General features: G+C 40.4%; 1 protein-coding gene across 1 annotated transcript in view; it reads left to right on the forward strand.

The window, feature by feature from the left end:
• LOC141787567 (gonadotropin subunit beta-1-like) overlaps window positions 1-12,278 on the forward strand; it is a 34,545-nt gene extending 22,267 nt beyond the window's left edge. The window contains exons 2-4 of the mRNA XM_074666065.1: window positions 9,563-9,882; window positions 11,703-11,925; window positions 12,006-12,278. Coding sequence (XP_074522166.1) covers window positions 11,764-11,925; window positions 12,006-12,209 — 366 coding nt within the window. The 5' untranslated portion in view covers window positions 9,563-9,882; window positions 11,703-11,763 and the 3' untranslated portion in view covers window positions 12,210-12,278. The remainder of the gene's footprint in view (window positions 1-9,562; window positions 9,883-11,702; window positions 11,926-12,005) is intronic.
• Window positions 12,279-13,036: the final 758 nt, after the last annotated feature.

Genomic DNA, 13,036 nt, shown 5'->3' on the forward strand with positions numbered 1-13,036 from the left:
AAAGCAAATCAGCACAAAGAGTTTAGAGATTCAGACTACAGAAAAACTGATTTAAAGTTTCCAAAGCAAAGACGTGCTCCTCTGTTAGTGCAGAAAACCAAAAGAAAACCAGTTTCTTTGCTGAAGACCCAACCTCTGATCCTAGAAATGAAGAGTTTGCTCCAACTGAAGTTTAAAGGAACTGGAAACACCTGAATTTACAGATTCAGACAGATGCACGAACAGATACTCCAACCTGTGTTTTCTTACTGACGTTTGTTAAAGTGGTTGTCCGTGCAGCAGCAGGGTGGAGTCCATGGTCCTCCCGTCTTTACTCCTCAACGTGACAACAAATAACTAAACTGTTAGATGTCAGAATAATTTAAAAAATGTGCATTGGTGTGTGAAAAAGGCAGACAGTTTGACTCGTATCAACCCTTTTTTCTGGTTTGTCTTTTATCTCCAAGTTTCAAAGATTTGCCAACTTACAAAGCATCAAAAAAAATCTCACCCAACCTCATTTGTATCATGAAGGATGGAAACTAAACCACCACACTGTCTTTAGTCACATATCTGTTTGTTGTGGTGAAGGAAAAAAGTGGAAACCCACAGTCTCCTCAGATGTCTGTCTAACATGAGTCTGGTTCTGTCCGAGGTTTCTGCCTGTTAAAGGGAAGTTGTTCCTCTCCATTGTAACTTGTTAATTGCTGGTGGATTAAGATAAGATAAGACTCCTTATCTTGTCTTGATGTTGGGTTTCTGCTAATAAAATTTTATTAACATTTACAGGTCTAGACCTGTAAATGTTTTTGTAAAGTGTCTTGAGATAACATTTGTTATGATTTGGTGCTATACAAATAAAGATTGATTGTCCAGCCACGTCTCATCTTCATCATCCTGGTGGATGGCAGCAGATTCAGATCAAGAATTTCCCCATACATGGCTCCATTCATTGCTCCGTCAGTTATATGAAGTTTACCAACACCATGAGATGAAAAACAACCCCATGCCATGATGCTTCACCTCCAAACTTCACTGTTGGTGTAGTGTTTTTTGGCTGATGTGCAGAGCCATTTCTCCTCCAAACATGGTCTGTAGTATGACAGCCCAAAAGTTCAGTTTTGGTCTCATCTGACCAGACAACATTCTCCCAGTATTCTACAGGCTTGTCTTGATGCTGTTTAGCAAACTTTAAACCAGCTTCAACATGCCTTTTCTTGAGGAATGGAGTCTTGTGGGCTGAGTGTCCATAGAGGCCATGGCGGTGGAGTGCATTGCCTGTTGTTTTCTCTGTAACAAGTGTACCTGCTGCCTCCAAGTCTTTCTGGAACACTTTCAGGGTGGTCCTTGGCTTGTTGAGTACTCTTCTGACTATCTCTCTGACTCCCTGGTCAGAAATCTTCAAGGAGCTCCTGTGCGTGGCCTGTTGATGGTAAGGTGGTGCTTCTTCCACTTGTGAATAATGGCCCCAACGGTGCTGACTGGAATATTCAGGTGCTTTGATATAAGTTTGTAACCAGTTCCATTCTGATGCTGAGCAACAATCAGGTTGTGAATGTCTTCAGAGAGCTCTTTGCCTTTACCCATCATGAGGTGTGTGGTATTTAACTGCTTGGTGAAAAAAACACCTTTTTTATAGGACCATCAATTTGCTCTAGCCCAGCTGATGTTGGTTTGCACTAATTGGACGTTCAAGTAATAATTACTGACAGAATTCAGGTGGTATGGTGCATTTCCTGTCCAAAGTATACAGCCTTTCCATGGTGTGTTCAATACTTTTTTCCTGTGTTATCGTACTTAATTCACCATAATCATTATTTATGGACCTGAACGTTGTGATTTCTTTTCATGTGTGGATTATTTGAGGTAATACCAATGTCTGGGAGAAATTTTGTTTGAATTGCAGCTCCAGAAGAGTTTGATCTTTCTGTATCCCAGAAGATGTGCATGACTGTCCCTGTACGAGTTTTACCATAAGTTACCTTTCTGAGCTTTTCCCTCCTGTACGGATGGGACGACGGCTGAACAGAGACAGGAAATGAGGTTCACAGAGAGTGGAGAGGGATACAGCTCAGGGTGATGACTGGGAGTCAAACCAGCAACCTCCAGTTGGTGCATTATCACTTCTTTTGCTGCAGAAGCTTCAGGATGAAGTGTTCAGGAAGCTGTTTTCTCATTTAGTCGCTCCCTGAGAAATCAAAGGTGCTTTAAGTCGTTAACGACCTGCTGGCGTTCCAGCACCTGGCGAGGTAACTGTTGAGTCACGGATATTGATCAACCAGCCGATTCCCTCAGATTTATCTGGATCATTTTGGCTGCAGGACGGTGAAAGTCTTATTCACTGCTCCTCTGAAACCTCCTGGATTTAAAGTGATTGGGCTGATAATTGGTTTTTCTGCAGGTTGGTCCTCAGGCCTGGAGCTTGGACCAGACCGTTTAATCCAAACCGGCTCCAAAACTCTAACTAGGCAAAGAGCAGCTGTTATTCTAGACCAGGACCCTGATGCAACACTCCTCTGAGGGATCCTGGTGGTCCCTGTGGTCCTCTTTAAAACCTCTGGTCGCTCTGCGTCTCCTCCTCACACACGTTACACAATCAGTGTTTTCATAAGAGCCGACGTGAAACAAAATGTAAAACCCGATGCAGAGGCTTATGAAATGATCCGTCCTGCTGACAGAGCAGATATCACACACACACTCACACACACACACACACACACACACACACACACACATTTCTTTGAAGAGCTCGTCTTCACACACACATTTCTCTCTCTGTGATGCTGATTCTCCCCTCAGACATTAGAGCAGCTCTTTTATACTCTCTGCACAACATGTAGGCAACCTTCCACCCACCACACACACACACACACACACACACACACACACACACACACACACACAGCTTCTTGCACTCCATTGAGCATCCACCTCAGTCAGCACCAGGGGGAGTAGTGAGGTCAGTAATAAGAGGAGGTGATGGAGTGAGGGTTGAAGGAGCTGATTACACACAGCTGCAGAGCTCAACCACCTCACAACATCCACATAGATTTTTTTTTTTTAATATTTAAACATTTACACAGTGAACGAGCTCTGAATGTTATATCCTCCCAGTGCATTCTGGGAAAAACAAACATTTTCATGTGAAAGTCAAAGCAGTGTGTTACTCAGAGTCTGATCCTGTAAATCACAGCGTGAAGTTTTAAGTCTTTCTTTTTATTTCATTTTATACGTCTAACTTTTAAAGGTCCCATATTCTGCAAAAATCCCTTTATTAAGTCTTTTAGTGAAATGTGTGGGTCTTTGTCTTTCCTCCCAGCCCACAAAATGTGATAATTAATGACAAACCTGTTCTTAGTAGAGCTTGTGAATGAAAAATCCTGACCTAAAACCAGCTGTTTGGAGGATTTGCTGACGTCAGCGAGTCCCTTTTTAGACCAATCAGGAGCAAGTCTGACCTAATTGGTCCACCAGAGCTGATACCCCTGAACCCCCTCCCTGCTGCCATCACTGCTCTGTTTTTGGCTGTAAACAGCCACATAGCTCCATGCTCAAGCTTCCCATCTCAGAAGAAGACAGACTAAATGTCTAGAGTTCATTTATCAGGAAATGTTCCAGCTACACTCAGTAAAACTGTGCATGTGTGTGCTAGTCACTTCACGGCCGACTGCTTTTCCAGCTTTGGACAGTCCAACAGAGGGCTAGCCAATAGACTGGTCCTGAATCCAGGCGCATTACCAACCATCCTCCAACAAACCTGGGACCCTGGAAATGTGAGTATTTTAAATGCTGTGTGCTGTGGAGCAGATGGAAGAGCTTGTCCTCAGTGTCCCCCCCTGTCTCTGTGTTAGCTTCAGGATGCTAACTTTAGCTGCAGTTAGCCTGTTGTTTTAGCCTGTAATGTTACGGTAAACAAGCTTCGCTGTTTTCTAAACATTGTGCACTCGGAGCTCGTGGCGCCGCTCTCAGTGACGCTGAAGAGCGGGGCGGTATCAGCGGTGGCTCATTTACATATGAAGGCCACGCCCACTAAATCAGAGCGTTCTGAACAGAGGGGCTATGAGAGCCTGGAAACAATGCTGCTGTGCTTGATTTATTGGCTTTTTGGACCAAAACATGTTACTACCATTTCATGAAGACATCAATGATCCAGATTAAACTGCAGGAAAGGAGCAGGATATGGGACTTTTCAGAAACAAACACACGCCTTACTATAAGTGATTTATGACAGTGTGCAAAGACTCTGGGCCACAAGGTGGCGAGGGAGTGTAATAAAACAGATCCTCCCTACAGCAGCTTTAATAAACTTTATTTATACAGCACTTTTCAAAAACAATGTTACAAAATGCTTTATATGATATAGCAAACTGTTTAAAGAAATAAGAGAGGTAAAAGAGAAATGTGAGGAAAAATATAGAAATATTTAAAAGGCTAAGAACCAACATCAGATAAAGAAAAGGAAACATCTATAAAATAAAATACAATAAAATTACAAGATTAAAGCAATTAAAACAACAAAAGTTCAAAATGAAAATAAAAGCAGCATTTTGACGATTAAAACACTCAGCTAATATCTCCAATAAAAGCATACACTGCAAAAAAAAAAAAAGAACTCTTAAGTGGTTTTTGTCTTTAAAGATAAAAATGAGGTCTGAATTGTTGTAACAACTATAAGTGGATCAAGAAGTTTCTCAAAAATCTGCTTTAAACTATATCAATGTCTTAATAGATGAAACTTTCCTCTTAATCCATCCAGATTCTTATTTATTTATTTATTTACTTATTTCATTTTATCTTTAAATTACTTGAAATCAGACATTTTTCTGGACTGCTCAGGTGAAAGTGGCCCAGATTTAGTCTAAAAAGACATTTTCTACTGATAATTAGACAAAAACACTTGATAAGATTTCAGTTTTTTGCAGGGTCTAGATCAAGGGTCTTCAACCTGTGGCTTTTTGACTCCTGGGTAGTGGCTCCTTGTAGCTTTAATATACATATATATATATATATATATATATATATATATATATATATATATATATATATATATATATATATATATATATATATATATATATATATATATATATATATATATATATATATATGATTAATTTTTGAGATTTTTTTTTAATAATGAAATTTTTATATATTTTTTTATAATTTTTTTATAATTTAAAAATAAATTCCAGTAAATTTCAATGATTTTTGACATTTTTGGAAATATTTAAATTCCTCTTTCTTTAAAAAAAATTATTTATATATATATATATATATATATATATATTGTGCAATTTTTTTTTTAATTCTTACATATTTTTGCACATTTTTAAAAATCTTATTTTGTTTCAAAAATTGCACATTTTCAATGTTTAAGTTTATTGATAAAATAATAAGATTAGTTTTTTTTCCAGTGCATTAACAAAAATGTTTTTTAAAAAGAGATTTTTGATGCAGACATAAACACACTGAACCACCTCCGTCCTCTCAGCCTCAGCCTCAAACAAAAGCTCCGTCCTTGGCAGCGCTGAGGAGGCGTTGGTCTGTCTCTGCAGACAGGTGTGGCTCTGAGGAGAGGAAGACGAAGAGGATGAAGAGCTGGAAGCTAAAGATGCTTTAACTCAAACTTTACAAAACAATGAGCAGAAAACGAGCTTGGAGAAACGTCTACTTCCTGTTCAACTCAAATAGAGTCTGAAGCTTTGATTTCATCTGGAGCCACACGATGACTTTTGTTCCTGTTTCTATTTCTGACGCCATCACAGACGCAGCTCTGCAGAGACGAGGGAACACGATGTGACTGAGCAGGTTTGTGGTTTGCTGCTCTTTATGGCGTGTTTATGAAAACTGGAGGCACGGCGCTTCAGAGCTCCAAACCAACGACCCGTGGCTCCAAACTGAGACGTCAGCAAGATGAACGGCCGGGAGCCGGCTTCATTTAAAGCTTGTTTGAGCTGTTACACCTAAACGAGCTTATTTTACGCTGGAGTTTAGAGTTATGAAGCAGAAAATCATCCCGAGCAGTGAAACCGTCAGCTCGTCCATCATCTCCAAACTGATCCCTGAGGCGTTTTCTCCTCCTGGCTTCAGGAGACGCAGGATGCTCACATAGACTCAGGACTCAGGGTCTCTCCTGTCCTTTGCAGATCCAGACTGACTGGGTTGTGTTTGCTCCTGCAGGCCTGTCATGGTCTCATCCTCTTCGTTAATAAATCGACTTTCAGCGCAGATGTGCTGATATCCAGAAAATAAAACCAGCTGTTCTCCTCAGAAAATGACTGATGATGTGTTTTACTCTGAATACGCTGCTGTTAATTAAGGACAAAGTCTCACCGTGATGTATTTCTGCTGCAGGAAGCGGCGCCTTAGAGGACGAGTGACTCTATAAAAGTGGCTGCAGTTGTCAGGAAGGTGAGGCAGGTGAGGTGGATGAGGCGGTCCGGCAGGATGCGGAGCAGCCTGAGGTCCCTGGAGGCTACAAGGGCAGACGGAGCAGCAGCTGAATGAACCGTGGCTGCTGTCCAGGATCTTATATTGTCCTGAGCTGCTGCAGAGCTAACGTTCACTGAATGCTGCAGTCCGTCCAATTCATCAGAAACTGACAGTCGCAGGCCTCGAGGCCTCGAGGCGAAACAAAGATAAAGTTCAGAGCATCACACAAGCTTTGATTCAGCTCAGATTTAATATTTGTGACCAGTTTAACTGCATCTATGGACGCCACCGTGTTTTGGTTTCACTGAGCTGATGTTAAGACAAATTTTAACCAGAATTAAAGCTACAAGCGGTGAAAATCCAGAAATGGATTGGCCCATCTTTCACCTCCAGAAGTGTCTTAATCCTTGGTGGCATAGATTCAACAAGGTCCTGGAAACATTCCTCAGAGAGTTTGGTCCATATTGACATGATAGCATCACACAGTTGTTGCAGATTTGTCTTCTGAACATCCATGATGAGAATCTCCCGTTCCACCACATCCCAAAGGTGCTCTATTGGATTGAGATCTGGGGACTGTGGAGGACATTTGAGTACAGGGAACTCATTGTCATGTTGAAGAAAGCAGTCTGAGATGATTCCAGCTTTATGACATGGAGCGTTATCCTGCTGGAAGTAGCCATCAGAAGATGGGTACACTGTGCTCATAAAGGGATGGACATGGTCAGCAACAATACTCAGGAAGGCTGTGGACTTTTTCTTTCTTTTTTCTTCTTTTTTGCTTTTTCTTTCTTTTTTTTCCTTTTTTCCTTTTTTTCTTTTTTCTTTTTTTTCTCTTTTTTCTCTTTTTTTCTTTTTTCTTCCTTTTTCCCTTTTTTTTCTCTTTTCTCTTTTTTCTCTTTTTTCTTTTTTTCTTTTTTCTTTTCTTTTTTCCCTTTTTCTTCTTTTCTTTATATATATATATATATATATATATATGTTGCACTGGTTGGCTTTAGTGTTACTGTATATATGTGGGTATTTATGTGTACACATAGTATTTTTATTCTTATTTTTTTAATCATTTTCTTGGTTGTTTAATGTTTTTATTCTTTTATTATCCATCCATCCATCTTCTTCCGCTTATCTGGGGTCGGGTCGCGGGGGCAGCAGCCTAAGCAGGGAAGCCAGACTTCCCTCTCCCTAGCCACTTCGTCCAGTTCTTCCGGGGGGATCCCGAGACGTTCCCAGGCCAGCCGAGAGATGTAGTCTCCCCAGCGTGTCCTGGGTCTGCCCCGGGGTCTCCTCCCGGTGGGACGTGCCCTGAACACCTCACCAGGGAGGCGTCCAGGAGGCATCCTCATCAGATGCCCGAGCCACCTCATCTGGCTCCTCTCAACGCGGAGGAGCAGCGGCTCTACTCCGAGCTCCTCCCGAATAGCCGAGCTTCTCACCCTATCTCTAAGGGAGAGCCCGGCCACCCTACGGAGAAGCTTGTACCCGCGATCTTGTTCTTTCGGTCACTACCCAAAGCTCATGACCATCGGTGAGGGTGGGAATGAAGATCGACCAGTAAACAGAGAGCTTTGCCTTCCGGCTCAGCTCCCTCTTCACCACGACAGACCTGTGCAGAGTCCGCATTACTGCGGACGCCGCACCGATCCCCCTGCCGATCTCTCACTCCATCCTTCCCTCACTCGTGAACAAGACCCCGAGATACTTAAACTCCTCCACTTGGGGCAGGATCTCCTCCTCGACCTGGGGAGGGCAGTCCACCCTTTTCCGGCTGAGGACCATGGACTCGGATTTGGAGGTGCTGATTCTCATCCCAGCCGCTTCACACTGGGCTGCGAACCGCTCCAGAGAGAGTTGGAGGTCACGGCTTGATGAAGCCAACAGGACCACATCATCTGCAAAAAGCAGTGATCCAATCCTGAGGTCACCAAACCGGACCCCCTCGACACCCTGGCTGCGCCTAGAAATTCTGTCCATAAAAGTTATGAACAGAATCGGTGACAAAGGGCAGCCCTGGCGGAGTCCAACCCTCACTGGAAACGAGTCCGACTTACTGCCAGCGATGCGGACCAAGCTCTGGCACCGGTCGTACAGGGAACGGACGGCTCGTAACAAGCAGCCCGACACCCCATACTCCCGGAGAACCCCCCACAGGACTCCCCGAGGGACACGGTCGAATGCCTTCTCCAAGTCCACAAAACACATGTGGATCTTTTATTACACTCAGAAACATTTTCCTTTTCCACCTGATATAATGCTGTAATTTTTTCCTTTTTATTTTTGTTTAATTTATTTTATTTAAATCTTTTATTTTGTTGTCTGTTTAACATCTCACCCACCTCTAACCCTCCTTAACCTGAAATCCTATTCTTGTTTTTTTCTGCTACTCTTTAAACTATTTGTTTTTTAAGAGTGAATATAAATCAAGTTTATTCATATTATTATTGTTATCATTATAGTTAGAGACAGAAATGTCAAAATATTACATTTGTCCCCGCTCTCCCCTATTCATATAAAGATCATAATGTAAAGAGTAAAGCTGTTCTGCATAAAGACTTGATATAAACTTCTGATCTTTAAACCTTATTTATTTCTTCAGTGTTCTGATTTTAGGATTTTCTTTGAGCTTTAGTGAATTTCTTTTTGTAGTTTCTGTTTCAGATTTCTTCAGATTGTTCATGAATGTTTCCAGCTCCCTGCAGCTTAAGATCATATTTTTAGATCCTGCTCAGTGAAGTTTTCCTTTAACTTTTTTGGCTTTAACAAACTGTATTACTTGGATCTGAATCTCAGTTTGGTTGTGTTTGTTTTTGATATCTCGGCGCCTTCATGTCGCTGAGATCAATGAGCTGAGAGGATGAACTGATGTTTCCTGGATCGTGTCGTTTTTTAAAGAGCAGAAAACACGTCAGAGATTTGATGGAAACAGAAAACAAATGAAAGTTTTAAAAACTCTTTCTACCTGAGATTCTTTGCATTTGTTGTGCATTTCCAACATTTTCCAACCTGCCACTTTAAAACGTGTTCACTGCGTTGATAAATTTGTCTTTAATGACTGAAACAGCGCAGGTGGATCATTTCAGATGAACCAGTGTTTTCCGTCTGTGGGCAGATATTTTCTGTATTTCTGACCTTTCTCTCGTGTTTTCTCGTCTAGATTTCTCCTGATAGTCCACCTGCTCCTCCTCCTTCTCTTCCTCCTCCTCTTCCTCTGGAAACAGAAAGGCCTTGAGCCAACAGGTCGTCCCCCCACCCCTCAGACTGTTGAAGGAAAGAGTCGAGGGTTTGATCAAAAGTCCAAACAGGTGGAGGAAAACATCACCCAGCTCAAGGCTGAGCAGATTAAAGGCTTTAAGAGCTTCAGTATTTAAGGAGGAGAGGAGGAAGGTCTCAGGTCTGAAGCTGGTCCAGATGCAAGAGAGCAAAGGAGGAAAGAAGATCTACGACTGAGAGTGAAGAGACGACAGAGCTGCACAGGTACGACGACATGAAAACTGCAGAAAATGAGCAGATAATTCTTAACTCTGTGAGACTGTTGATCCAAAAACTCAAACTTTCATTAACTGTAGCTTTTCCCTGCTGGATAACACTCTGCTGTGGGGGTCAAAGGTCATTTTTTTAACTGAATAAACTCAGATCTAAAACTTCTTCTTTTTTCCCATTTTAAGCTGCTGCAGGGAAACTTCTGCTTACGTCAACGAAAGTCAGATTTTTCACATCTTCTTGATCCTGTTCTGGAAATGTGTAAATATTTTTTTCCTCTCAAAAAATAAAATAAAATTGTATCTTACTCTCTTTCAACACTCGATTGTGTCATACAACATTAGTATTAGTTTGTAAAGAGAAAGAAAAAGGAGGTTTGTACAGATCACCTCATTGGACACCGACCCCCTCACAGTTTTTCCAGTACGAAAAAACAAAGTTTAGAAATGTTAAGTGTTTTGGAGAATGTTTTTTTTTTAGGTTAAAAAAAAAAAGAGATGAGAGTAATTTTCAGTTTCATAACCACTACAAAAAAAAATCTGACAGGAGCTTTAAGCAAATCAGAACAAAGAAAACAAAAATATAAAAGCTTAGCCCTTTGACTACTACGCAGTGGCTCCTTGTAGCTTTAAAAAAATACACGTTAATATTTATTTTAATTAAGCATGCAACACATCTTGTAATAATGGTTTCAGATTTTTTTGAGTTTTTTTTTGTATTGAAATTTTTGCACATTTTTTATTTAATTTATTTTCCACATTTTTCTGTAGTTAAGAAATAAATTCCAGTAAATTTCAACAATTTTTGACATTTTTGGAAACATTTAAATTCCTGCTTTTTGGGGAAAAAAAATGTGCATTTTTTTTTATTTTTGCCCTTTTTTTCATGTTATTTCGTTTTGAAAATTGCATATTTAATGTTTTTTAAATTTTTGAAAAAAAATCCAACTTACTGATATTTCATTAATTTTGCAAATTCATTAATATGAATGATATTACAATTGTTTATTTTTATTTTATTTTATTTTCTAAGTTTTTTTTTTTTTTTGCAAATTTATTAGAAACAAAAAACTAAGACATCACATGTACAATTTTTTGAACATAATAAACCTCCTGTTCAGATAATTTTTCACAATTTTTTTTCTATATTTTGAATTTTAAACACATTTTTTGTCTTAATTGTGAAGATAAAGCAGGTTTTGTGGCTCCTGATTGACTTTAATCCAGGTGAGCTGAAGAAAAATGGCTCCTATGAAAGTAAAAGTTGCAAACTGGTCTGGATCAACTTTCTCCAGCACTTAAAGGATAAATTTTAATGCGTTTCACATCTAAAAACTTGTATATTTCATCCATTCATGTAAAATCATAAACAAAATCTGGGGTTAATTTGATATAAAACACTGCAAACAGAAAATGTGTCTGTTGAAGACTCCTGAGGAGGGGTTTTCTACTTATCAGCTTCATTTTGTGTCTGTGGATCAGGTTATTAGTGTGCATTACGATGGCAGGGGGTCACTGGTCTTCAGCGTTACTAGTCTGGGGGTCAAAAGCTTGAAAATTAAGGAACACAGACGTAAAAACTGTTCTTAAGTAACTGGATTATTTTTTAATCATTGATAGGAAACATCTGTTTTTGTTTGGTCACAAAAAACCTCCGCGGTACTGAGCACGGCTGCTACTGTTGAGCTTTAAGGAAGAACTTTCTAGATTTCCCAGAATCCACCAGCTCTGTTTTTCACAGAGATGAAAATAAAAAAAGGAAAAAGAAAAGAGAGTAATCAAAGTAGCTTCTCTGATCTTGTGCCGTCTCTGAAGCGTCTCAAGTTGAACCCTGGTCCCCTCTTGTGGCGAGCGTCTGAGCTGCACCCAACAGAGGATGCTGCTGCTGGTTGTCATGGCAGCAGTGCTGGCCGTGGGTGGGGCGAGGCAGCGCTGCAACTCCAGCTGTCACCTGACCAAGATCGCCATCCAGGTGGAGAGCTGCGGACGCATGGAGTCGATCATCACCACGGTGTGTGCGGGGCAGTGCTTCACCACGGTAAGGTCTCTGTGGAAACTCCTCCCCTGTGATCTCCTCCACCTGCACACACACTTTATTCAGACTCCTCTTGTTGACAGGACCAGAACTACATCGGCCACGACGACATGACTGCGCAGGTGGTGTGTAACGGGAACTGGACCTACGAGGTGAAGGAGATCCCAGGATGTCCAGTGAGCATAACTTACCCCGTGGCCACAAACTGCAGGTGCACGGCATGCAACTCAGGAGACACGCACTGCGGGCGCTACATCGGAGACTCGCCCAGCTGCCTGCCCTTCTAGAGAAACCAGCCTCTGTCTCACCTGTACCTTTGTTTGGGGGTCTCACCTGTAGACTGAAATAAACATGCATCACCAACATTTCTGTAGTTTTTCTCACTTTTTCTCTCCCAGAATGTAAAGATAGCTCCATATAAGGCTTGGATTGTAAATGTAAAATTATAAGATCAGTCTTTATGAATAAAGTTCCTCAATAAAGCCAGTTTTAGATGTGTAGGTGTTAAAACGAGAAGTCAGTTACAAACAAGAAAAATTATTTTATGCTATCAATCCAGGAGACCTGAAATCTTATCAAATGTTTTTGTCTTATTTTAGCAGAAACAAGAAATCAAGCTGTTTTTCCTTTTTTTTTGCAACAGGAAATTAATTGTGTTTTGTGCAGAAAAAAACTAAAAATGGCCCATTTTTCCTTTTTTTTCGTTTTCATACAAAAAAATGAGATATTACCAAATAAATAGGCACATCTTGTCAAAAATACATATAAAAAATATAAATAAAAATAAACTATAAATACTGGACTGCTCTGACTGGGCTAGAGATTTTGCTAAATTGATGTCACTACGGTGATGGGAGTATCTGGCGCACTGGAATTTTCTTTTTTTGTGTGTGTGTTTTTAGTTTTTTTTTTTTGCGCAAAACACACACAAAAAAGACGGGCCGTTTCTTTTTTTTCTTTTTTTTTTCACACAAAATGGAAAAAACGGCTCGATTTCTTGTTTCTGCTTGTGTCTTTTATACCCAGGAAACAGACTTATAAAACGTACCTTGGTCAAAGAGAAATTTGCTAAAAAAAAAATAAAATAAAAAAAATAGAATAGAATAGAAGACTT

The sequence above is a fragment of the Halichoeres trimaculatus genome, unplaced genomic scaffold, assembly GCF_033239565.1.
Source record: "Halichoeres trimaculatus isolate MK-OKI-2021-1 unplaced genomic scaffold, fHalTri1.1 fHalTri1_scaffold_3, whole genome shotgun sequence".
In the NCBI taxonomy this organism is placed as follows: Eukaryota; Metazoa; Chordata; class Actinopteri; order Labriformes; family Labridae; genus Halichoeres; species Halichoeres trimaculatus.